Source organism: Gymnoscopelus braueri, assembly GCF_963280865.1.
Source record: "Gymnoscopelus braueri genome assembly, chromosome: 6".
NCBI classification, from domain to species: domain Eukaryota; kingdom Metazoa; phylum Chordata; class Actinopteri; order Myctophiformes; family Myctophidae; genus Gymnoscopelus; species Gymnoscopelus braueri.
In genome coordinates this window covers 54,232,206-54,258,832 of record NC_137607.1, presented here as the reverse complement: position 1 = coordinate 54,258,832, position 26,627 = coordinate 54,232,206, and the positions used below count along the sequence as shown (strand labels likewise).

Sequence of the window (26,627 nt, the reverse complement as noted above, 5' to 3'; positions counted from 1 at the left end):
TTCATCACATTGAACTGGTGTGGTGCGCTCCCCTTTCCTTCTCATGCAAAGACTATCTGCTTTGTAATTGTGGTTGCATATTTTACAATGCGGCCATTTGTCTTTCTTGAACTTAGTTAGTCAAATGAAGAACCACGTTAAGACTTTTGGACCCGAACAGTATCATTTCTTTTCAGTCGTGTTTGGGATAAGTGCACATTCCAAGAACTGCCAAGCTTGTAATGTTTTAAACTATGTGGTCAAAGAAAGAGAGGACTGGCTGAAATAGCAGGGTAGATCCTTCCTGCATGGCCAAATTCAGCATATGGATGGATATCCTCAGATGCTACATTTTCTATCCACGGGGTACTGGAAAAGTTTTGCGTGCAAGCTAAAAGCAAGCAGTTTAAAATCCTGAGTGTTAATTTCACTTTGATACAGTGAAAATGCACCATAAGGGTCAAATGTCCTAGCCTGGTAAACCATCCCGGTCACGTGAATTCACATCATCATGTGTCTTTCAGGGCTCTGTGATTGACAGACGCCGATTGGCTCCTTTTAGTTTCTGCAAAACGCCCACACAGAGCTTGGGACTGGTCTGCAGAAGACCCATGATAATGTGAATTCACGTGACCGGGATCACGGTTCAACCAGGCTACAAATTTCCACCTTCAGAGTTAGAAACTCAAAGGATTTTGCTGTGTCTGAAGCCCTCAGTGCATGGGGAACATGAAGTGGCAATGCTGCTTTTTATATCCCAACGGGGTTGAGAACCTCATGCCAATTTGGGCCATAAATTAGTACATACAGCAGCTAAGACTATAGGCCTAAAACACAGAGACGAGCATTGCTGCAGACTGCAGCCTCTTGTCTCATACCGACATACAGTCTTGAAAACACACAACCCCCCATTGTTAGAACGTATACCAGAGTAGAATTTCAGGCAATATATAATCACAGTAAAAAATATGGAATCTGTGTGCAGCAGCAGTCGGCGGTGACGCATTATGTTCAACTCAGTGGAAGGGATTTCCACAGAGGACAGGCCTGCATGGTGCTGCTGACTTTAGTGAGCCTGTATGTAGGTGTGTAAGAACCTCCTGCCTTGCCTTCCAGTGTGTCTGCCAAAGATGTAGAAGCCTTACCTCTGCTGGTGAGAGTGAAAGTGCCTCAAGCAGCCAAATGAAGCAACAGGGGAGTTTGTTGTCAGAGTGTGTGTGTGTGTGTGTGTGTGTGTGTGTGTGTGTGTGTGTGTGTGTGTGTGTGTGTGTGTGTGTGTGTGTGTGTGTGTGTGTGTGTGTGTGTGTGTGTGTGTGTGTGCGTGTACATGGAGTGGAGCCCCATAACCAGCAGATGGTGCTCTTGTTATATCCATTTCTACAATAGCATACTCCTACTGTATATCACATGCACACCCACACACACAGTAGGCTTCCCTCTTAAAGGGCTCTCAGGCCCAGATGGTGTAGGGAAAGCACTCTCAGAGGGGTCAGAGGGTACAGAGAGGTTTCAGTGTGACACATGAATGCTCTATCTGTCACTAACAGACTCATCTCACTTAGACGGACACAGCCACTGACTACACCGCTGTGATCCACTCAGTGCTGCCAAAGCCATCACTCCAAACTGTGACTCTACACTACAGTTATAAACAGCATCCACTTGTCTGGATAGTAGAATCAACCCTTAACCCATTAAGACCGGTTCTAAAAAGGTCTTCTAAATCCTAACAGTTTTGTTATGTTGCTATAATCAGTGGTTCTCAAACTTTTTTATGTCAAGGACCCCCAAAATAATATGTATTTGGCCGCGGACCCCCATCTCAAAATATTTTGTTCCAGGGACCCCCAGAAGCAGAAGATTTGAGTTAAAAATGTTCGCTTTACAAAATATATATATTCCAAGATTTGCACACATTTTTCTACAAGCTCATAGCGCGACACGAAGTGACACACTATGAACTTGTCTTGTATATCTGCTCATTTTGAAAAGACAAAGTATAAAATGACACAGATGCTTTCCCGTATTGCATGGGTTAATTGCCAAGTATGAGGTTTACGATAACATAGTATAATGATTTTAAAATAACTGTGTTAAGTACCATGTTTTATGTAATCTAATCCATTCCTATCCCTATTCAGTCAATTCAATGAAACAGAGAATTCACTCTTTTCTCGCAGGTTTGAGTGAAAACCATTCCCTAGTATAACCATGAGGATTACAAGAACAGTCAAACTGTGTCTGTGATGTAACATACTGTAGATAGAGCTACGGAATATGGCTGTGCATTGTTCCCGGATCAAAGTATGCTGCATACTGTATATATACCTCATATGATACAACACATTAGTGTTAGCGTATTGGGCTTAAAGTAGGTCAGTTCTTGTGGATGTGTGCTGCATGAATGCAAATGAATCTCTAAATTCTACCTTCTTCCTAAAGCCTTGGCCCTCTTCATGTGAGGGACGTCTCTGCATGGGTAATCCAGTGTAGTGGTTTATAGGGCTTTACATACAAATGGAAGAAGGGTGAAGGAGGGGGAGTAGGAGATAGGGACGAACAAGAGGAGAAGCTGCTGCTATTGTTGGTACAGTGACACAATGTTGTAATACGTAGGGTATGGATAGACAGAGAGCAAGGTTGTTATAGTTGACTAAAACTAATAAAATAACAAAAACTAAACAATGAAATAAAATAAAAACAATATTTCATTCATGAGGCCAGAATTTTGGGTGGATATGAAATGTATTTTTCAATTTGTTTTGGGAAAATACAATTTGAGTTTTTATAACACAACATCTTTTCTGACCTTTTTGAGTTTTGCCCCAAACAAATACCCCGTAGGTCATAACAATAAGAACAAAAATTAAACTAATAAAACCTAAACTAAATCTAAGCCTTTTCAAACAAAATAGCAACCTTTAAACTACTAGAGGTTTGGGCCGCTACGTGGACCTCACCCCATGTATGGGCATGTGATGAGGGGTGATGTCTGAGTCATGGTGAGGGGCGGCCGGCTATGAATCAGACACAGCCATATGGTTATGTCTGAGTCATAGTGACATAGGTGGTCCAATTAGACAATTTTAATATAGCAGGATTTATTATAAAATGAACTGAAATTGAAAACAAAACGTCAAAGCAAAATAAAGGGGGGAAAAGAACGCATGCAAAATTCAAAACTCTAATCTCAGATGACCGCCAGAGAGACTCTCTCACGGGTGCTGGCATAGTGCTAAATGAACATGTTCAGAGCAAACCAGAGGGAACAGACTAGTGGAGTGGGCCGGAGGCAGCCGCTGCTGGATGGAGTTAAGACACACTGAACCTCCCGCTGGGCTTCCAGGCAGGGATCCATGGCCTCTCTAGGGCGTCTCTGGCACTCAGCTCACATGCATGAATGGAACACACACACACACACACACACACACTCTTTGTTTTGCATTATCGTTGCTGTCGGGCAGAAACCTCTCATCTCCACATTTTAACTTTTTGCGTTTCTTCGTAAATTAATGTCCTACTTGGATCACACTACAGCGTCACAAAAAAGCATCAAAAGTAGCAGATCCACAAACTCGAAACGTGTTTTGAGCTTGTAGATCTGCTACTGTTAATGCTTCTGAATTTGAATTCTGAAATGTAACAGTTTTGGACATATGAGGTTTCCACCATACAGAGACAAACATAGATATATTTTTTTAGACATGTAGGTCTATACTGTGCCCATTTCCTTTCTCACACCTGTGCACAGATGCATCCCGTGCACACCTGGAAGTAACACCACATAATTATGTTTCACAAAGTTAGAACTTGAGGTGTGGTATTGGATCCCTCTCGTGAGCTGGGGGGTTAAAGACTTATTAGACATACTCCACCAGCAGCCAGGAACATGCCGTACCCATAATGAGCTCTTACACTCTTTCATACGACGACAAAACACACACACACACACACACACACACACACACACACACAAGTGAAGAGTGGGCTCTTTATTGGAGCTTACCTCATAGTGGAAAGAACATTGTATCGCCCATATTCCTGTCTGAGGTTAACAGGCAACATCCGTCTCTCTCTCTCTCTACCTTCTAGCCAGTGGTGTAAAGTAACTAAGTACATGTACTCAAGTACTGTACTTAAGTACAATTTTGAGGCACTCTTTTTTTTTTTACATTACTGGAGTATTTCCCATTTTCAATACTTTTTCACTTCTACCCCACTACATCTCAGAGGCATGTACTTTTTACTACACTACAATTATTTGAAAACTGCTTGTTACTTTGTATATAGTCGGTCGGGAGAGGCTTATTGTCGGTATCGGCAGATACAGTGGGAATTTGTACCCATTACAATGGGAGATGGATTGCTGAGGTGGAGCGCCACACCTACCTATCAGCTCCTTACCGCACAACTCGCCCCACCCAAGCCGTGTTACTCATGCGCTGAATTGGTAGCCTGGTTCCAGACCATAGACCCCGCCTCCACGCAGCTTCAGTCTGATAATCAGGCTACTGAATTGGCGGTGCCCGGGATCGAACTCATAACCTTGTGGTTCAAAGGCAAGAGCTCTACCAACTGAGCTAAAGCTGGGGAACATCAGACATAAACGTAGATTTGGATTATTAATACAAAACATACATTATATATATTTTGGCTATTTGAAAATCTGAAGATCTACAAGCTCACAATGTGTTGCTTTGTGAGCTTGTAGGTCAGCTATTTTCAAAAGATTTTTATACATTTTGAAAACTCGAGTACTTTTACTTTTGGTACTTTAAGTACATTTCTATTCCAATATTTATGTACTTTTACACATACATTTGAAATACCGAACCTTCACTTTTAAGAGTAGTATTTCTACATTGTGGTATTGATACTTTTACCTATAAGTACTAAATGTGAGTATTCTTCCTAGCCTGGTAAACCCTCCCTCCGGAAATCTCAATTCCATTTCATTTCAGGAGTGAGTCTGGCCTGATCCGCCTGTCTGCAATATTGGCTGTGCTGGAGTTGGGCGGGAGTAATACCGTTGACTGACAACCCCTTCAGCCAATGATAATTTTTCCCCTTCAGCCAATCAGCAGTTCACCAATCTTAATGTGACGCGACGGGACTTTTGAGACAGCCATACCCAAAATGGGTTGCCTTTTTCGGGTACAATGGTGTCACTGCCCGCCCCTACCGGTTCTCTAATTATTTTTTTTTAAATAGGCTTTGTCATGATTAATTGACCACATATATGAAGTTAAACAACTACATTCTATCCAAACGATATCTTATAAGTAAATTCCGTGCCTCAAAATAGAAGTTAGAGAGCTTTTTGAAGTAAAAAAATAGCGGAGAAAACTGCCCACAGAAAAAGATGGCTGCCGTTCGTGTTTTGGGCTCACTCGAACTCGCCACCTGATTGGCCAACTGTCGCTGTCAATCACAGAACGATGTGCGACGACGCTGATAGGCGCGGCCGTTTGGCATATACAGCCAATATTGCAGAGAGGCGGTTCATGCCAGACTCACTCCAGGAATCAAATAGAAATTAGATTTCCGGAGGGAGGGTTTACCAGGCTATATTCTTCCACCACTGGCACTGCTTCTCGCCAACCCGCTCCCTCACACATGTCTGTGTGTGTGTGAGAGGCTGGCCATGAGCTTTGGCCCACGGGGACTCGTTCACTCCTCTGCTGATGTACATATAGTGGCTGATGATTGTAGCCTTATGTAGCCTCTGTGACTGGAAGAGTGTGCAGGGGGGAGACACAGCTATTAACGATGTGGCTACTGAATGTTCCTTTCATAAACATGGTAATCGGCTTGAACACCGACACCAACCCACCATTATGGCATCCTCTCCTCGCCCACATAGAGGACATTAGGCTCTCAGGCCATGGAGCTCTCTCAGGGGTACCGCTATTGATTCATTCAGCACTCCATTTCAACTTTGAGGGGGCTTACAACACGCCATAAATACATTTATGGGGGGGGGGGGGGTGCATGTTATGCAAGATTCATTGCTCAACATGCTAATGGAACAGATGACTGGCTTCTGAATTTGTGTGTAAGTGAAGGTTTTAAAGGGGAAGACCACTCATTTTCAACATTGAACTATGTCTTTAATACACCTTAGAGCTGTTGTGTGGAAATAAGAAAAAAGTCCCCCCCCTCATGTGATCAGTGACATACGCAGGGTGTAGTTTTGGCTGAGGGGGCGGAGCCAAAAGTACACCCTGCGTATGTCACTGATCACACAATCTGGGAACCCATCGCCAACTGAAAATGAAAAACAGCGCCCTCTGCTGTTTGTTCTATGTCTGTTGGCGACAACGCAGAGCAGAATCTGTTCTTGAGAGATTACTGATCACATGACCTCAATCAATTATCCAGTTCTAGGCAACATAGAGGGGGGGGGACTTTTCTTATTTCCACACAACAGCTCTAAGGTGTATTAAAGACATAGTTCAATGTTGAAAATGAGTGGTCTTCCCCTTCAAGATTGACTAATAAGTGCTCTAATGTCATAAGTTGTGCTTCCATGATAGATAACACGTAGCTAGATATTCCAAAAAGGAATATGCCATTTAGAGCAGAACTTTCTATTTGAATGTCTGTAACTTATCCATTATCTCTCTGGTTCTCATAGTGGGGTCCCCAGGGGTGCTTGAGGGGGTTCCAGGGGGGGGTCGCCAGCTAAACGGGGAACAAGTTAAATACCTATTTTATTCTTCAGCTATTCATAAATAGCCCATCTACAAGCTCAGAACGCATCACGATGCGACCAATTGTGAGCTTGTAAATCGACTATTTTCGAACATTGACAAATCTTCTCTTATGGGGGTCCCAGACCGAAAACCTTTTCAAATGGGGGTCTGTGGTCAAATAGATATCACTATAATACATACCACCGCATTATCTGCATCATGCCACCACCACTCGTGTTATAGGGAATCTAAAAGCAAAGCTTTTTTTTCTTTGGACAGGACAGTGAAGAGTGACAGGAAACCGGAGGGCTGACACGTCACAGGCCGGTATCCAACCGGGAAAAGGTTCATGATCAAGACCAGTGGTGGAAAAGTACTCAAATGTTTTACTTAAGTAAAAGTATCAATACAGAAATGTAGAAGTACTCTGTTACAAGTAAAAGCCCGGAATTCAAAATTTACTTGAGTAAAAGTACAAAAGTATTGGCATCAAAATATACTTAAAGTACCAAAAGTACAAGTACTAAAATATTTGAAAATAGCAGATCTACAAGCTCACAACGCGTCGCGCTGCGACGCGTTGTGAGCTTGTAGATCTGCTATTTTCAAATAGCCTATGTATAAAATAGGGCTAAATTGGTTAATGTATGTTTCATAATGTAATAATTTATATCTGAAAAGTAACTAGTATCTAAAGTTTTCAAATAATTGTAGTGGAGTAAAAGTGCAATATTTCCCTCTGAGAAGTAGTGGAGTACAAGTAAAAGTATTGGAAATTGGAAATACTCAGTAAAGTACAAATACCTCAAAATTGTACTTAGTTACTTTCCACCACTGGTCAAGACACTAACCTGAGCTAGAAGTGATATCGTAGCTGTTGGGCCATCTCCACATTCTAACTTTTTGTGTTTTTTCGTAAATTAACGCCCTACTACTTGATCATACTACAGCGTCACACAAAAGTAGCAAAAGTAGATCCACAAGCTCAAAGCGTAGCACGACGCATTTTGAGCTTGTAGATCTGCTACTTTTGCCATTTTTGAATCTGAATCCTGAAAAGTAACAAATGAGGTTTCCACCCGACAGAGACGATATGCTTTTGCACTATTTAAATAATTCATCGCATATCCTGAAACAGCAACACGTTATTGAGATATTGAGAGCATTGTTTTAAGGAGAAGAAACATTCAAAAGGCAGTTCACTTGATGGAAAAAAAACATTGCGTAGTAGACTGTATATATTAATGTATATATACACTGTATACATACACATATATACACATACAGTATACACACACACAGTATATCGTTGCTGTCGGGTAGAAACCTCACCATATTCTAACTTTTAGTTTTTTCGCAAATTAACGTCCTACTTGATCATACTAGAGCATCACACAAAAGCATCAAAAGTAGCAGATCTACAAGCTCAAACACTATCTGCTACATTTAACATTTTTGAATTTGAATCCTGAAAAGTATGTTTTGGACATAATTAGGTTTCCACCCTACACACAGAGATATGTATACACACACATTCAGTCCATTTAACCACTTGCCCTACTGGCATGCAGTGATGATGTCACACCACCAGGTGGCAGAATGCAGCCCTGGAGACTCCAGGCAGAGTGTGCAGCAGCTCCATGACTTCAGGCAGCATGACCAGAGGAAAACACACTGCTTCTTCACACTGCCAGTGCACTGCTGATGTCAGTATGACAGCACAATTACTGGTACTTGCAGGAGGGCGAGGGCATGCGCGCGCACACACACACACACACACACACACACGTACAATTACTGAAAGATGCCTACTCGCCTCAAGAGCTTGTGTTTTTTTTATATTTTTAATAGAAAAACAAAGAAAGAAATTCAAAATAATTTGCAGACAGGAAGTAATCCAGTAATGACGAGAACATAAATGTGATCAGGTCTGTGTCTCCACGGCAACCACACCTCTATCCCCTTTAAGCTCAGCCCAGTTTACGGTGTGTGTGTGTGTGTGTGTGTGCGTGTGTGTGCACAGAAAGAGAAGAGGTGACTTCACTCTATGCCAGTAAGCTTCAATACTGCTGAGCTTGAAGAGAAGCTGAGCTCCTGAACGACACACAGGAATGGGCTACGAAATGCTGCAACAGAACAAGAAAAGACACACGGCACAATACCTTTAACAGGCTACTGATGAAATGTAAGGGATACAGCAAAACGTGTGTGTGTGTAGTTATGTTACACAGTAAAAAATCTAATTAATTGAAATGATCCATTTGTAACTCAGAGTCTACAAATGCCTTAAGTGTAGACTCAACAGTTACGAGGATTTCTCTGTGTACCTGCTATGATAAGGTTGTGACATGAGTAGGCCCACTGTGTGAATACAACTGTGTGTGGCTTGGCTTCCTACGGCTACAGGGTTTGTTGTGGCTAAAAGCCCCAATTCATACTTTGTCTTCTCGCCGAGAATTAACCGACCTACAAGCTCACAACGAGTCGCGTTCGCTACGCGTTGTGAGCTTGTAGGTCGGCTATTCTCGTTCGTTCTCGGCGTGCGGCGGACCATAAATGAAGACTTGAGAGGACGGATGGAGCTGAGACACAGAGGCTCTGACCTAATACAGGCGTGACGGTGATGGTTATGACGAAGATCATGATGCACTAGGGAGGGAAACAAAACAAAAACCAAGAACAATCTGAAAGAACAGATTAACAACAATGACCAATGGTGAATCAACCTGACCGATGACTGTGGGAAATAAAATATAAGCAAAACAAACAAAACAAAACAAAAAAAAGAAAAGAAAAAAGGTCCTTGACTTCAAAAAAGGCAGGAGGAGTTCAGAGCTTCTAAATCAGCCGTTTCAACTCCTCTCAATCTTTCAATCTTTCGCTTATTAAAATATCAGGAATTTTTTCACTCCCTTTCTTTCACTCCCATCCCTCATCCCCCTTGGTTCTCTCGTTCCACTCGTGGCCCAAGGCTTGGCCCGTCCCGTCGGCGGGTCAAACACGGTCCCAGGCAGCGTGGGTTCTGGTGGGGTCAGGGCGAGTATCACCGAAACTAACCCCATATTCCAGATTATCCCCCCCCACGTTTTCCCCTCCCAGGTCTCCATCAGTCCTCCGGGGCCTTGGGAAGGGAGGAGTGGGGATGCAAAGGAAGGAGGCATTGCAGCATGTCCACGTACATCCCTGCGGAGGACACCATACACGTTGTTCCTTCCGTCAGTTTTGTGTGTGAGGAGGGGGTATAATAGCTACACAGGGCTGGACGTCAGGGGGGACCGCGGCACCGTGGGACGGAGGGACAAGAAGACATGGTGGAGGATGTGTGGACGGACGGGAGAGATGGGAGGAGCTTCCACAGAGTCCAGGGGGGCAGGGGGGAGGGCGGCAGGCCCTTAAGTCCATAATTAAGTCCACATGTCACAGCGGCCGGCCACTCCACACGCCCCCCTCCTTATCACTCCCAATTCTCCCACTCCTCTTCTGTCTGTCCTTTCATCTCCCCTCCACCACCATCTGTCCATTCAGGGGGCCAAAAGGGACGAGGTGCCAAAAGAGGAGGGAAGCACGCAGTCTCTGAGGATATGCCTGATTCATACTCGAGTTGCGCGTCATGTTGCGCCATCGAAAACAGCCAATCAACAAGCTCACGACAACATTGTGAGCTTGTGGATCTGCTATTTTCGATGCACGACACTGGCATGCAACTAAGTACAAATCAGGCCATAGTGTTCTTTATTTCAATCTCTCTCTCTCTCTCTCATACAGTATACTCACTCTTTCGCTTGCTTTCTCAAAATACTTTCTTTGTCATATGTTCAAAAACACATACATACAGTGTTACATACATGATGCACCCCGTCACTCAAACACTGGTTCCGCTGGCTGCTTCTTTCTCTAACACACACACACACACACGCACGCACACACACACACACGTTGGTTTTGCAAACATTTGGGGACAACGCATTGACTTACATTCATTCCATATCCCTTACCAGGACCCCAACCCCTACGAAACATCAGTAAAATCTAAATCGGGTACACCAGTTTTGTCGCCAACTTGACGTGCCAACCCTAATCAACTGGTTTCATGTCCAACATTTTGTCCCCAAATGTGGCCTACATCAAGTGACACACACGCACACTCAGTCACACACACACACACACACACGCTCATTCACACAAAAGTGAGGCTCTCTGTGGGTGAAGCCTCTGTGCTATGTTCCATCTTCTTCCTCCTCCTCCTCCGAACGGTAGTCCGGCCCCTAGATACATACACGCACACACACACACACACACGCGTACACACACACGTGAGGAAAGGAGAAATTAGTGATAAAAGAGAGACCTAAGAATTTGCAAAACCATAAAAAGGTTTTTATCACTCTACTAGAGGTCGGGCCGCTATGTGAACCTCACATCTAGAGTTCAGGCCGCTATGTGGCCCTCACATCTAGAGTTCAGGCCGCTATGTGGCCCTCACATCTAGAGTTCAGGCCGCAATGTGGCCCTCACATCTAGAGTTCAGGCCGCTATGTGACCCTCACATCTAGAGTTCAGGCTGCTATGTGACCCTCACATCTAGAGTTCAGGCCGCTATGTGACCCTCACATCTAGAGTTCAGGCTGCTATGTGACCCTCACATCTAGAGGTCGGGCCGCTATGTGACCCTCACATCTAGAGTTCAGGCCGCTATGTGACCCTCACATCTAGAGTTCAGGCCCCTATGTGGCCCTCACATCTAGAGGTCGGGCCGCTATGTGGCTCTCACATCTAGAGTTCAGGCCGCTATGTGACCCTCACATCTAGAGTTCAGGCCGCTATGTGGCCCTCACATCTAGAGTTCAGGCCGCTATGTGGCCCTCACATCTAGAGGTCGGGCCGCTATGTGGCCCTCACATCTAGAGGTCGGGCCGCTATGTGGCCCTCACATCTAGAGTTCAGGCCGCTATGTGGCCCTCACATCTAGAGTTCAGGCCGCTATGTGACCCTCACATCTAGAGTTCAGGCCGCTATGTGACCCTCACACCTAGAGTTCAGGCCGCTATGTGGCCCTCACATCTAGAGTTCAGGCCGCTATGTGGCCCTCACACCTACGTCGCACCGCCGATCATAGTCATAGTGTCGAGGGCTTTGTCAGTGTACCTGTTGTACCTTGTCTGTCTGTGTCCCTTTTGTGCCCATACATGGAGATCTCTGTATCTGTCAATCTATATATAGACATATCCAAACTACTGGACGGCGGGCACCTCACTCCCTTGTCAGACTCTGTTATATATATGATCAGGGTTTGATTTGTAAACCACTTAAGTCCGATATACTTTGTATGACAAATGGCAAAAATAGCTGATCGACACACTCACAACGTGTCACATTGTGATGCGTTGTGAACTTGTAGATCTGCCATTTCTGAATTAATTAAATTGCGATATTATCAAACATTATGACAGTCTACATTTCCCAAAAGGAAATACACATTTAAAATAGTTCAGTCTGTACATAATCAGAGATCAAACGTGTCTGCACTGGAGATAAAAATGAATTACCAGAGGAGGGGGGGGGGGGCTGTATCAAAAGCAGAGACACGGATTTTCACCCTCACCCCCGCCCAGCGAATCGAACTGCCCTAACCCCCTAATGCTGAAAACCTCAACCTCCTGGTGCTGCCGGCACGTTTACATCAAACCCTACGAATTATATACGCGACTGCTATTTGACCCTCGTCTGGATAGCATCAGCAGAGACATGATTCAGGGGCAGGATGAGACAGAGGGGTGAGGCTGATAGGAGGGCAGCCCCGTCATCTCATGTCCTATATTAAGATGCAGAGCACAGTCAACCGTTTCCTGTTGCAGTCCGTCTATACCATCCCCAGGGCCTGAAGGGAATCTATTCAAAGGTCTGCTTCCTTTCAGAAGCCTGCAATATTCTCCCTCTCTCCCTCTTAAAAATAGGCTACCTCCATGTCAGTAGTCAAACGATCCCTGATTACACAGCTACGTATGAAAATGAGCAGCCAAGCTATACAGTGATACAGTTACAGAACATCCTCAAGTCCAACTAGAGGTGTGCAGAGTCTAGCCACAGTGCATATGTAATAATACAGTGAGTTTCATGGCCTTACAGTGATTTGAAGATGATACAGTATATTGAGTCACTGACACAAATACATACATGATACCATACATATATACAGATGTATACATGTACAGTAAGTATGTATGTATGTATGATACATTCACAGTAGGGCTGCAACGATCGATTGTCTTCTTAGCGATTATTCAATTCTATTCAATTAATCGAGTAATCAAAAAGTGCAGTTTAAAAATACATATATTTATATATCACTGCATCGATTAACAACTTGAGCGTTATTTTATACTTTTGTGAAGATCTACAAGCTCACAATGCATCGTGGTGCGTTTCTTTGTGACTTTGTAGACCTGCTATAAAAAAGGGGGGAAAAAAAGAAAATCCTTTGAAACTTTTTACCTTCATGCCCAAATTAGGGATCGATTATTAATGGATTATTTTATCAAATTAACAATTACGATTATGTTTTTTTAATAATCTATTAAAAAGATTAGTTCGATTGACTGTTGTACCCCTAATTGTAGCCTCATTACAATAGTTTAGCAATCTCTTTGCAGCCTCAACTAATGATAGTGGATTTTCTTTTAGGAGAGTGATGAAATGGGAGGATTTCAAATGGAATATAACTCAGCTTTTATTCAAGAGCCGTTGTAAGTAGACAGGAATCATTCAAGCAGTTGTCATCACTTCGCCCTCGCAAGATGCACGGCACAGTTTAAGACTTGATGTGAGCGTGGGTGAAGGCTAGTTGTTTCTGCACTGTGTCTGTCAGTACGAATGCAAAAACCCAGCCGTTTTCTTTAAATGTTCAGCTAGGGCTGTCGTGGTTAAGAATTATTTGCCGGCGGGCGTGTAAGTTGGTTAACGGTGCAGCTTGCATGGCTTCCACCTGTGTTTAAGTGCCTATATTTAGGCCAACCTTCCTTTTATAAAGTGTTAAATTAACATCAGGTGATGAAGCAGTGTCCCGTCATCACCGTGTTCAACCTTCGCGGTCCTCCTCACTCTGCAAAGTCCCACTGGTTTCCATTTACAATGTCTGACGGTGCCCAAAGTGGTATAAACAGACAGCCAAACTCGCAGCGAGCAGAGAGGACCTTTTTTACGCAGCACCGCGGGGTGTTAAAAAACATTAAGACATTTTTATTTGCTGCCAGAATTAGATAACACTATTTTAATGTATGGTTGCAGCATCATTTATCACCGCATACTCCCACAGCATGTTTCTTTTTCCCTTACGCCCCAACATGGCATGCGAGCATTTGTGCCGCCATAATGTGAAAGGGGCTTCAGGATATTTGTTCATTAAACTCACTGAATTGTCATCATTGCTCTGCGTGCTGCATTTGTTTTGGCGCCTTAGGGTTTCCTCCATGCGGTAAACATGAACTGAGTCAGGACTTAAAAAAAGGGGATGTCATGTATTTAACCCATTCAATCCGGGAACGCATCTGTGTCATTTTAAGATTTCTTTGGCTATTCAAATATAGCAGATATAGAAGGTCATAGAGCGGCACTTGTAGATCTGCAATTTTTTGAAAAATCATGGAAAATGTGTGCAGATCTTTGAATTTAAAGCGAACATTTGTAACTCCAATCTTTGCTTCTGGGGGTCCCTGGAACAAAACATTTTGAGATGGGGGTCCGCGGCCAAATACATATCATTTTGGGGGTCCTTGACATGGAAAAGTTGGAGCACCACTGATATAGCAACATACGCGTTTTTCAGAGAGCTGTTAGGATTTAGAAGACATTTGTAGAATCCCCAGAAGCAACGTTTTTTTAGTTACAAATGTTCGCTTTAAAATAATATATATATATATTCAAAGATTTGCACAAATGTTCACTATTTCTTTTGCAAAAATAGCAGATCTACAAGCTTGTATATCTGCTATTTTTGAATAGCCAAAGAAATCTTAAAATGACACAAATGCGTTCCCGGATTGAATGGGTTAACATGGATGTGATTCATGAACACGTCAAGAATGTATAATAACCACCAACACGAGACCATGACAATGTTTACATCTCTCTCCTTAGCAGAAATCCTGTCTCACTCCTGTGCCTTCCTTTACATGTGTGTGGCCTTACATAAGTGTAGGCCAAGCACAACATTAACGACAACAGTAAATGCCAGGCAGAATATAGTATCCAAAATGATCTTTAATGAATGGGACTGGACTTTTTTTTTGTGTGTGTGTTTTATCAACACATCACTGGGAAACAAAAAGGCAAAAAGTCTTCCCACTGTCCCGCTAAGATTTATAAAGTATTTATAATGTCTATGAAGCACTATTAAGACAAGTAGGCCTATATCAAAGTAAAATGCTGCGGTTATTGCGACAGCCCTACAGAGACCCAAATCCTAGTCATATACATCCCTGATTATGTGTGCACATTCACACGTGCCCACACACACACACGCACACACACACGCCTGGATCCTCACCTTGTCAATCTTCTCATCCAGCATTCTGAAAAACTCCTGCTGACTCTCCGATGTGTGAATACTGCAGAGAAGAGAGAAAAAAAATAACAGAAAGAAAGAGGGAAAGAAAGAAATGGAGTGAGAATGAGGGAGAGAGGAAGTTGGAGGGGACGGAGAAGGGAGTCAACAAATACATCACAAGAATTTTCCATTACCCCCCCCCCCCCCCACACACACACACACACACTCACAACACAACCTCGCCGAAATGCATTTACACAATCCTTCCTTGCTACCGTGTGAAAAAACCTTAGGGTCAAGAGAAGAGGAGGAATTTAACCACTGGGGTCTTCAACAGGGGGTCCGGGACCCCTAGGGGGTCCTCAGAGTTACTACAGGGGGTCCGCCAAATCTTCGTGTGATAGATTTTTTTTTTTTTTACATTAACCACTTGAACCCTAGCATCCCTTTTCTGAGGAGAACTTTAGCCAAAAATAGCAGATCTACAAGCTCACAACGCCTCGCGCTGCGAGGAGTTATAGGTGTAGAGGGAAAAGAGAGCAGCAAAAGTTTATCTGAAACACAATTTTATACAATATAGAGGGGGTCCCTGATTCATCTCTCTCTCAGCTAGGGGGTCCTTGGCCTGAAAACGTTGAAGACCCCTGACTTAAACCCTATATCGTTGCTGTCAGGCAGAAACCATGTATCTCCATATTTTAACTTTTTGTGTTTTTTTCCCGTAAATGAAAGCTTTTTGGCTACTTTTGCCATTTTAGAATTTGAAACGGGAAAAGTCACAGTTTTGGACATATGAGGTTTCCACCCGTCAGAGACGATATTATACTTAGTCGAGATTCCCCTCTACACTAAACTTGTAGATCTGCTATTTCTGAATGAATGAAATTGTGATATTATCAAACATAAAACATTATGAGTCTACATTTCCCAAAAGGAAATACACATTTGACCAATTAAAACCGGGAATGCATAAGGAAATACACATTTGACCAATTAAAACCGGGAATGCATAAGGAAATAAATACACATTTAACCAATTAAAACCGGGAATGCGTCTGTGTCATTTTAGAGTTTAGTGTTAAAGGGATACTTCACTTTCGGGCCGGGGACACATTTAAAAAAAATATTAAAAATAAATGAAAAAAGTTATGGAAAATTCATGGCCCCCTCACACATTAGTAGGACACTCTAATGCGTGAGGGGGCCATGAATTTTCCATAACTTTTTTCATTTATTTTTAATATTTTTTTTAAATGTGTCCCCCGGCGGAAAGTGAAGTATCCCTTTAACACCCCCCCCCCCCACACACACACACACACACACAATAAGGATGCTAGGGTTCATGTGGTTAAGTAATCATTTAGAGAGCATTAACATGGTACTCTGACCTAAATCTATCACAATAAAATCCTTCAGTGTTCACTAGTTTAACTCTGAGAGTGTACAAAATGGCCCACGCATATATAACACACCTACAACAACGAGGAGGCGGTATTACAACATTGTGTGTTTTATTGCAGTGTTTCACTTCATTCCTGTGTTTTTATCACTCTGCAAACAGATAAACTGAAGCTGCAGCGGATAAACTTAGCTGCTGTTTCTGAACCAAACTACCTCCTCCCTGTGCTAAACATGCACATGAATACACACACACACACACTCGTTTCTATTACTATACTTGTGAGGACACAAAGATTATCAGACGGCAATAAATTACATTTTTGTCGAAATTTGGGGGCACTTTGAACCCTAAGCGTGACACCGACCTGCAACTAAGTATAATACAGGCATACCTCTGACCCTAACCCCTGAACCTAATCTTTAAATGTCTAATCCTAACCTTAACCCCAACTTCAATATCTTGTGAGAACCAGGAAAACTGTCTTCACAATGTCTATTTCTCAAATTCTACTATACTTGCAGGGACACTTGGTCCTCACAAGTATAGTAATACAAGTACACGCACGCACGCACGCACGCACACACACACACACACACACACACACACACATACGCACGCACACAATCAATTCAAAATACATTTCATCATTTGACATTTCAAAATATGTGTCATGATTCTGCAAATGTCAGGGCCCGTGTGAAGTCTGATGGGTTGAAGAAGCTACTGGATTTCATATAGCATAATGTGAACATATCATACAGTACATAATAACACATGCATGTATTGTTCATGTGCTTGTTAATGCCAACTTACTTAGTCTTGTTGTTGACGTTGGCTCCAGAGACCTCTTTGTGCTGTTTACCCCTGTACTGAACACCGCTTTTCTCCTACACACACACACAGCGAGACGCACGCATGCACACACACGCACACATGCACACACACACACACACACACACACACACACACACACACACACGTCATTAGCTGTCATTACCAAATGACAGAGCAGCTAAAGAGCAAACAGCCCATATCAGCAAAATGTCCCCGCACTGACAGCTAAAGTCCTATAAGTCTTAACCTCTCTGGCACTATAGAAAGCCTTATATGGAATGGCTCTGGTACAGACACACATAGACACTAAACAACTTTCACCATGGTGAAACTCCGGTCCAGGTTTTCCGTGCTTCCTGAATGCCCCGTGACTCTGATACTAATTTTGGTCTGTAAACTGACCCGAAAACGCTGCAAAACTGCACCACCTTTTGCAACCTACTATCAGCCAGCATCACTCCCTTTCGGTTGTCTCGTGTAGAATCAGCAAATTCCTGCCTGCAAAGGCAGGGAAACACCTACGATAATGACAAGTGGTGAGGTGCAAATGCTGCTCTAACCACGGCTACTGGCTGTGGTCTCTCAGCTGGCCTGTGCTCTCTGGGTTAGAAAAAACATTTTCAGAACTGGTGATTCTAGAGCACCGTTTCCCAAACAGTGCGGGTAACCATTTTTCATGGGTCGCGAGTAAATGGCCCTTCATTTTTTTGTTTCCTACATTTTGTTTTTAATTATTATTATTTAAAAAGATTTTTTAAATAATCCGCCCCCAAAAAATCATAAGTTAACACATTCACTGCCAGGTACTATGTACTCCTCTCCAGATTCTTCCATTAAATGTGGCAGATTATTGTTTTCCATATATTGTATGAAGCAACCCCACACCTCCTGAAACATCTCTTGTTTGTCCTTAAGTATGTATGTGATTTTTTCTAGAGGTAGGCATAAAGACAATTCCCTGCCAGGGTTTTTTTTTTGTAAAAAAAAAAGTACACAGGAGCCGATACACAGCATTTTAAAGTAATACGTTAACCAGGAAGTGGATAGGAGTCTAGATCTTTAAAAAAAAATCTCCTGGGTCAAAAGTAAAAAGAAAAAAAAAATGAAAAAAAAATTATCATCAAATTATCACTAGTTTGGGTCCCGGGAGGACATCGACATGGTCTTTTGGGTCTCGAGCTAAACGGTGTGGGAACCACTGTTCTAGAGGTAGCTCTTATTGCTTCTGTGGCACTGAGAGTCTGTTTGAAGGGTTAAGGGAAAGCCTGGCCTGTACTGGCCAGGGTCCAGGGCCAGTTGGCTGGGGTCTGGGAGGCCAGGAGGGGCTTGACAAAACGTTCATAACTAACCAATCTACAAGCTCGCACCGTGATCTTGTAGATCTGCTATATTGCTGAAAATCTTTGAATTTTATTTTCACACATTTTCTCTTGCCTAAAATAATGGCATGCCCAAAATAGGGACCCCAGTGTTAAGGACTTTAGGGATATTGTTCTGAATATAAATTACATTCTGTTCGTTTACGCCGCTAGGTTTGCAAGTCACTACGCAAGTCATTTTCCCCAATATCAGATTGCCTTTAAAATGAGTTCCAGGATCCTCATTATACTTATGCCTATATTGATATTTATTAATAGTTTGTACATTACGTGTAAGTGCAGATGGCTATGTCAGACTTAAAAGTCTACATTTTTTGTATCTTACATTTTGCACTCTTAGTTTTAATCTTAGTTATAATATCTCTCTACGCTTAGCTGTATCTGTGTTTCATGCTATTGTGGTGCTGCTACGATGCATGCAGTTTCCCATGGGGTTAAGTAAGGGTCTATCTATCTATTTATCAGCATGTTATGTTAATGTGGGGGAGCGGAGAGGGTTAAACAAGAGAAGCTAACATGCCGTCTCCACCTTGCTGGTGAGAAACCTCTGTCTGTGTGTGTGTGTGTGTGTGTGTGTGTGTGTGTGTGTGTGTGTGTGTGTGTGTGTGTGTGTGTGTGTGTGTGTGTGTGTGTGTGTGTGTGTGTGTGTGTGTGTGTGTGTGTGTGTGTGTGTGTGTGTGTGTGTGTGTGTGTGTGTGTTGCATATACAGACGGGTGGGTGGAGGATATTGTGTGGACACATGTATTTAAAACAAACACCGGTCTGTTTGTTAGAGCTGATGAACTGTCAGCAAGAGGAATGTGTTTGTGTGTTGGTGACAGACTGTCAGCGGCTGTGTGTGTGTGTGTGTGTGTGTGTGTGTGTGTGTGTGTGTGTGTGTGTGTGTGTGTGTGTGTGTGTGTGTGTGTGTGTGTGTGTGTGTGTGTGTGTGTGAGAGACATGTTCTCACCAGGTTCTCCTGGTTGCGTGCGTTCACCCGGTCCTCCTCTCCTCTCATGTACTTCACCTCCTCCACTCCCTTCATCTTGTACTCATCTGTGGGGAGGGGGTTGGACAGAGAGAAGGCTTGATTAACACCTTTACCGCCGGGCCCGTAGTTCTACGGGCCGTTAAATCCAACGGTTAAGCGCCGAGCCCGTAGTCCTACGGGCTGCGGTCTTTTCGCGCATGCGCGGTCCGGGTGCACTTTCGGAATTTTTTTGATCCACTTCCGTTTCCGGTTTGATGACAGGAAATAGAATTATTTGGGATCCGGTTTCGACGATCACGCCCGCTCCCATTCTACAGACGAAACTGAAACTCAATTCTCTTCCTGTAGTTTTTTCTCCTCGCATTTCACTGTTTAACGTAATCCGCTCTAACTACAGTCATGGAAGTCCGTTTGACATGCGGTCTTCACTGGGAGATACAGGGAGATCTCGCGGATGTAAACAGACCGTTCACGGCTCAATCTTAAGGATTTTAACAAGATCTATGGCGACATGAAAAAAACAAAAAAACAACAAAAACACCTTGGCACTGGTGAGTACATTATGAGATTAACCTCTGGCGGTGGATGTGTTAAAGGAGAGGCTGTCAGACAAGAAGGTAATAAACCTTGGCCTTGCGTTTATCATGGCTATCTGACAGACCGAACTGTTCTATCCACGTTATATCAGCTCTGCTGTACCATTATTACATATCGTTGCTGTCGGGCATAAACCTCCTATCTCAATATCCTTCGTCAACGAACGCCCTATTTGATCATACTACAGCGTCACACAAAAGCACCAAAAGTAGCAGATCCACAAGCTCGAAACTTGAGCTTGTCGATCTGCTACTTTTGCTAGTTTTGAATTTGAATCCCGAAAAAGTGACCGTTTTGGACATATGAGGTTTCCGTCCGACAGCAACGATATCAAACTGATCCAGTCGGACAAAGTTCAACCAATGACTTGTCGTGATGAGTCGATAATCTGTAATTTAGCCCATAAAATGATAGTGGAATTAGATAACTGGGTGCATGTTTATCACCAGTTATCTGAACCCAAACATGTTGAAAATGATTGTTTATCCAGCAGTTAAAAAATACAACTTTCATAATAATAATAATAATAATAATAAATAGACAAGCATACACATTTTTTACATAATATATCAATAAGCATATTATTTGATTACAATGGTTTTATTTGACACATTTTCCATTGATCCATTAATCAATTAAATACTACAATTGATCAATTATTTGATTATTCCATTCACAACTAACTGTGATATTGTATTTGGGCAAGTAAGGCACACGGGTAATACAAGTAAAACATAGAGCTCCATTCCTTTCGAGAATGGAGTGCAGTGACAGGATTTGAATTGGAGACAGAGAGAGAATGCAATGCATGATGGGTACATTGTGAGCATGAAATGTGAGAAAAGATGTCAAATGAGAGGAGAGCATCAGAGAGGAGAGAAAAAGAGAGGAGAGAATGAGAGAGTTAATGCTTTCCCATCAGAATAAGAGAGGAGATGAGTGAATAACTCATTCAATTCGGGAACGCATCTACAAAAGTCTTCTTAAAAAAACAGGTTTCTGAAAAACGTATGATGCTATATCAGTGGTGCTCAAACTTTTTTATGTCAAGGACCCCCAAAATTACATGTATTTGGCCGCGGACCCCCATCTGAAAAATATTTAGTTCCAGGGACCCCCAGAAGCAAAGATTTGAGTTACAAATGTATTTATATTCAAAGATTTGCAAATATTTTCAAGATTTTTCCACAAATTGCAGATCTACAAGCTCATAGAACTTGTATATCTGCAATTTTTGAATAGCCAAAGTATAAAATAATGGTTATAGCTCAAATCTAAAATAGGCCTAACACAGATGTGTTCCTGATTGAATGGGATAAGAGAGAAGGAGAGGAGAGCATAAAGCCTGATTTATACTTGGTTGCACGCTGGTGTTGCATGCCGTCAATAGCAGATATACAAGCTCACAACTCATCACAAATGTAACGCGTTGTGAGCTTGTAGATCTGCCATTTACTGAGCATGACACCGGCACCGGAGTTCAGAGTTCAGACCGGCAGCAGTATTCAACTTGCGCGTTCGGGGAAAGCGGCGAGGTTCCATCATAAATTGTCTATATGGCGAGGAGGAGCAGCCCCTGCCAAATTGATCGAATCTTTCTATTCGCTGCTCTGCGGCGAGACAAAGGAGCAGTCAACCATACTTTTGAATTTGAATCCTTAAAAGTAACAGTTTTAGACATAATGAGGTTTCCACGCGATAGAGACAATATTAACCCATTGAGACCTGGAACGCATCTGTGTCACTTTTTGATTTGAGCTAAAAAGCATTATTTTACACTTTGGCTATTCAAAAATAGCAGATCTACAAGCTCATAGCGCGAGTGCCGCGCTATGAGCTTGTAGATCTGCTATTTTTGAAAAATCGTGAAAATGTGTGCAAATCTGAATATTTATATTCTTTTAAAGCTTCTGTGGGTCCTTGGAACTAAATATTTTGAGATGGGGGTCGGCAGCCAAATGCATATAATTTTAGGGGTCCTTGACATGAAAAAGATTGAGCACCACTGATATAGAAACATACGTTTTTCATAAAACGGTTAGGATTTAGGAGACATTTGTAGAATTGGCTTCAGGTCTTAATGGGTTAAGTTAGGCAAATCCAAATAAATGTTAACCTATGTATTCAGCATGACGACAGGACGTTTCAAAGAGCAGCGATGGGTAAATTTAGCTACCGTTGCTGGCCACGTAAATAAATCCAAAGCCACAGTTTGCCGAATGTAGCCTCTCTCTCTCATGTTCGTAATTTGAGCGAGCTAAAGCCCTGAATGGCTGATTTATGATTCTACATCGCTGTTCCCGTTTTGCAGATCGCAGAGAGAAAGCCACTGTGTCTTCACTACAAACACAATGCACTCCTATTTAGTGGCAGAACACTGAGAGGGAAATCACCACCGCTGCTGGTGTGAGATTCAGTGTACGAGATGCAGTGGTGGAAAAAGTACTCAAATTCTTTACTTAAGTAAAAGTACCAATACTGCAATATAAAAATACTCTGTTACAAGTAAAAGTCCAGAATTCAAAATTTACTTGAGTAAAAGTACAGAAGTATTGGCATCAAAATGTACTTAAAGTACCAAAAGTAAAAGTACTAAAATATTTGAAAATAGCAGATCTACAAGCTCACAACGCGGCGCGATGCAACGCGTTGTTTTTTCAAATAGCCTATGTATAAAATAGGGCTAAAGTGGTTGATGTATGTTTCATAATGTAATAATTTATATCTGAAAAGTAACTACCGGTAGTAACTAAATCTTTCAAATAATTGTAGTGGAGTAAAAGTACAATATTGCCTCTGAGATGTAGTGGAGTAGAAGTAAAAGTATTGGAAATTGGAAATACTCAAGTAAAGTACAAACACCTCAAAATTGTACTCAAGTACAGTACTTAAGTAAATGTACTTAGTTACTTTCCACCACTGAGTGAGATGATAGGAGAGGAGAGAAAGTTGTAGGAGCTTAACCCATTCAATCCGGGAACGCATCTGTGTCAGTTTAGATTTTAGCTTTAGCCATTACTTTGGCTTGTAGATCTGCTATTTTTGAAAAATCATGAACATTTGTGCAAATCTTTCAATATATATATATATATATAAAGAGAACATTTGTAACTCCAATCTTTGCTTCTGGGGGGGTCCCTGGAACAACATATTTTCAGATGGGGGTCGGCGGCCAAATACATATAATTTTGGGGGTCCTTGACCTGAAAAAGTTTGAGCATCACTGATATATAGCATCATACGTTTTTTTTCTGAAACCAGTTAGGATTTAGAAGACATTAGTAGATGCGTTCCCGGTTTGAATGGGTTAAACATCAAGCAGAGCAGCTTCTGGGCAGCACAAGACAGCTCAGGCAGTTATAACAAGCTTCTGTGGCAGCAATGAAAGTAGCACCAGCGACACCACAAGCCTGCATCACCCCACCCAGCGCGACACACACACACACACACACACACACACACACACACACACACACACACACACACACACACACACAGTATCGGAGCCAACGCTGTACTAGCCAAACACTAGCTTGAGCAAACGTGCACCCCACCCAAAACTTGCAACACTAGTAGTACACTGCAGGTGACCGGCCATTTTCTGCTGACTAGGCTGATCTGTTAGAACGTTTCACTGATAAAACACAGTGGAGACGCTGATATATAAAACACACACACATGTACACAAACGTGGGGACACACACACGGACAAACACCCAGCTCTGCCTTATCGGTTTCGGTGCTGTATGTATTTTGCCCTCGCTCTTATCAAGGGAGAGAGAGGGGAGGGGGGCACTTGGCCCCACGCTGTCTGTCTGTCTCACCTTCTACCCTGCAGGGGGCTTAAAAGCCTGATTTATACTTAGTTGCACACTGGTATTGCCTGCCGTAAATAGCAGATCTACAAGCTCTACAACGCGTCACGAATGTGACGCGTTGTAGAGCTTGTAGATCTTCCATTTACTATTTATTTATATATTTTTTTGTTGGCTTTTTCTGCCTTTATTAGATAGTATACAATAGTCTGACAGAAAATGGGGAGAGCGAGAGAGATGGGGAGTGACACTCAATAAAGGTCGTCGGGTTCGGGATTCGAACCCGCGACACGATGTCAGGCATTAGCAGCCTAGGTGCCCGGACCACTATAACCCAGCCGTCCGGGCCCTGTAGATCTTCTATTTACCGAGCACGACGCCAGCACGCAACCAAGTATAAATCAGGCTTCAGTCGTCACTCTCCATCTTTCTTTATAGGTCATTCCTCTCCTCTGTTGCTCAAAATGCCAGCATGATATCTGCATCATCACTGATACTGCGTGTCTGTGTGTGAATTGAGTGAGTGGGAGAGAGAATGATGACGGAGTGACTTGACTAATCGACCAGCTGATTGACTCACTGACTGTATGCGTATATATGTGAGCGATTCTTTATCTGCCAGGAATGTGTCTCCATGTCTACAGTATAAGTGCGTCATTGTAAAGAGCAAAGCACGGACCATTGTCACCAGCCAGACCCCGTTCAATCAGCATTGGTATTCTAGCCTCATTAATTGGGTCATTGTTAACTGGGTTGGCTAGGAGAGTGAGAGAGAGGGAGACAGGGAGAGAAAGACAGAGAGAGACAGAGAGAGAGACAGAGAGAGACATGGAGAGAAAGAGAAAGAAAGAGAGAGATAGAGAGCGAGAGACAGAAAGAGAGAGAGAGACAAGGACAAAAAGAGAGACATTTTTTCGGCTGCTTTAATAGGGAATGTAAACAAGCCAGTGCAAAGTGGCTCCTGTCTGAACATGCAGACACACACACACACACACACACACACACACACCCCCACACACAAAATGAAGACCAACCATTGTGGTGCCGGTGTAGCCACAGATACATGCAGAAGACAAGTGAGAGAAGCTGTACTAACAGAGAGCACGCGCGCACACACACACACACACACACACACACACACACACACACACACACACACACACACACACACACACCACTTCATAACACTGCACAGACACATGAAACTAAGCCCTGCACTGTAAACATGAAGGGCAGATGGTCCTAGAGCAGGAAACAGAATTAAGAGCCATTTCCTTCCCTCTCCAGCATTATCGTCGCTGTCGGGCAGAAACCTCTTATCTCCATATTCTAACTTCTTGTGTTTTTTTAACATCCTACTTGATCATACTACAGCGTCACAGAAAGTATCAAAAGTAGCAGATCCACAAGCTCAAGGTTGTAGATCGGCTGCTTTTGCTATTTTTTTTATTTTAATCCTGAAAAGTGACAGTTTTGGACATATGAGGTTTCCACCCGACAGAGACGATATTAAGTTAGGCAGATCCACATAAATGTAAACAGTATGTATTCAGTATGACGACAGGACGTTCAAAGAGCAGCGATGGGTAAATTTAGCTACCGTTGCTGGCCACGTAAATAAATCCAAAGCCACAGTTTGCCGAATGTAGCCTCTCTCTCATGTTTGTAATTTGAGCGAGCTAGAGCCCTGAATGGCTGATTTATGATTCTACATCTCTGTTCCCGTTTTTGCAGATCGCAGAAATAAGAAAGCCACTGTGTCTTTATACCGTATACATGATGCACATGCACACACACACACACACACACACACATATATATATATACAGTAGATCAAAGCTCACATGCACACACAGAGGACACGCACATCAAAGCTTCACTGCTTATACAAATCAGCACGACTCATCAGATCACAGTCTTGTCCAATATGGTCATGCTTCTTTGAGTGTTTACATTATCTGTGCTTGCGCGCGTGCGTGCGTGTGTGAGACAGTCATCTGTGAAATGACAGTGGCAATTTCATCACCACCGCTCGGCTAGTTCTACTAGGAGACAAAGGGAGGGGGAGAGTGAGCGAGAGACAAACAGAGAGAGAGAGAGAGAGAGAGAGAGAGAGAGAGAGAGAGAGAGAGACAGTCAGAGAGACAGAAAGACAGATGAAAGGGGAGTTCTATTTTGAGAAGCAGTGATTTTGTGATGTGGACATCTTTCACATCTCTGATTAGAGACTAGAGCACTGTGCGACCTTTAGGTGCTGACAGCTACTGTGTGTGTGTGTGTGTGTGTGTGTGTGTGTGTGTGTGTGTGTGTGTGTGTGTGTGTGTGTGTGTGTGTGTGTGTGTGTGTGTGTGTGTGTGTGCTTCTATTTCAGCTCATTTTCTGTGTTTGTGTACCTACTTTAAATGTCTTTGTT

The 26,627-nt window shown here is 42.8% G+C and overlaps 1 protein-coding gene across 4 annotated transcripts in view; it reads right to left on the bottom strand.

Moving 5' to 3' along the window:
• Nucleotides 1-8,515: 8,515 nt before the first annotated feature.
• The window catches only part of LOC308087503 (uncharacterized protein C1orf21 homolog), a 49,807-nt gene continuing 31,695 nt past the window's right edge, over nucleotides 8,516-26,627 (bottom strand). For all 4 annotated transcript variants that reach the window (XM_080431416.1, XM_080431417.1, XM_080431414.1 and 1 more), the window contains 4 exons: nucleotides 19,782-19,867; nucleotides 17,432-17,505; nucleotides 15,217-15,277; nucleotides 8,516-10,939 (listed from right to left, as the gene is read on the bottom strand). In XM_080431416.1, coding sequence (XP_080287542.1) covers nucleotides 10,892-10,939; nucleotides 15,217-15,277; nucleotides 17,432-17,505; nucleotides 19,782-19,867 — 269 coding nt within the window. In that variant the 3' untranslated portion in view covers nucleotides 8,516-10,891. The remainder of the gene's footprint in view (nucleotides 10,940-15,216; nucleotides 15,278-17,431; nucleotides 17,506-19,781; nucleotides 19,868-26,627) is intronic.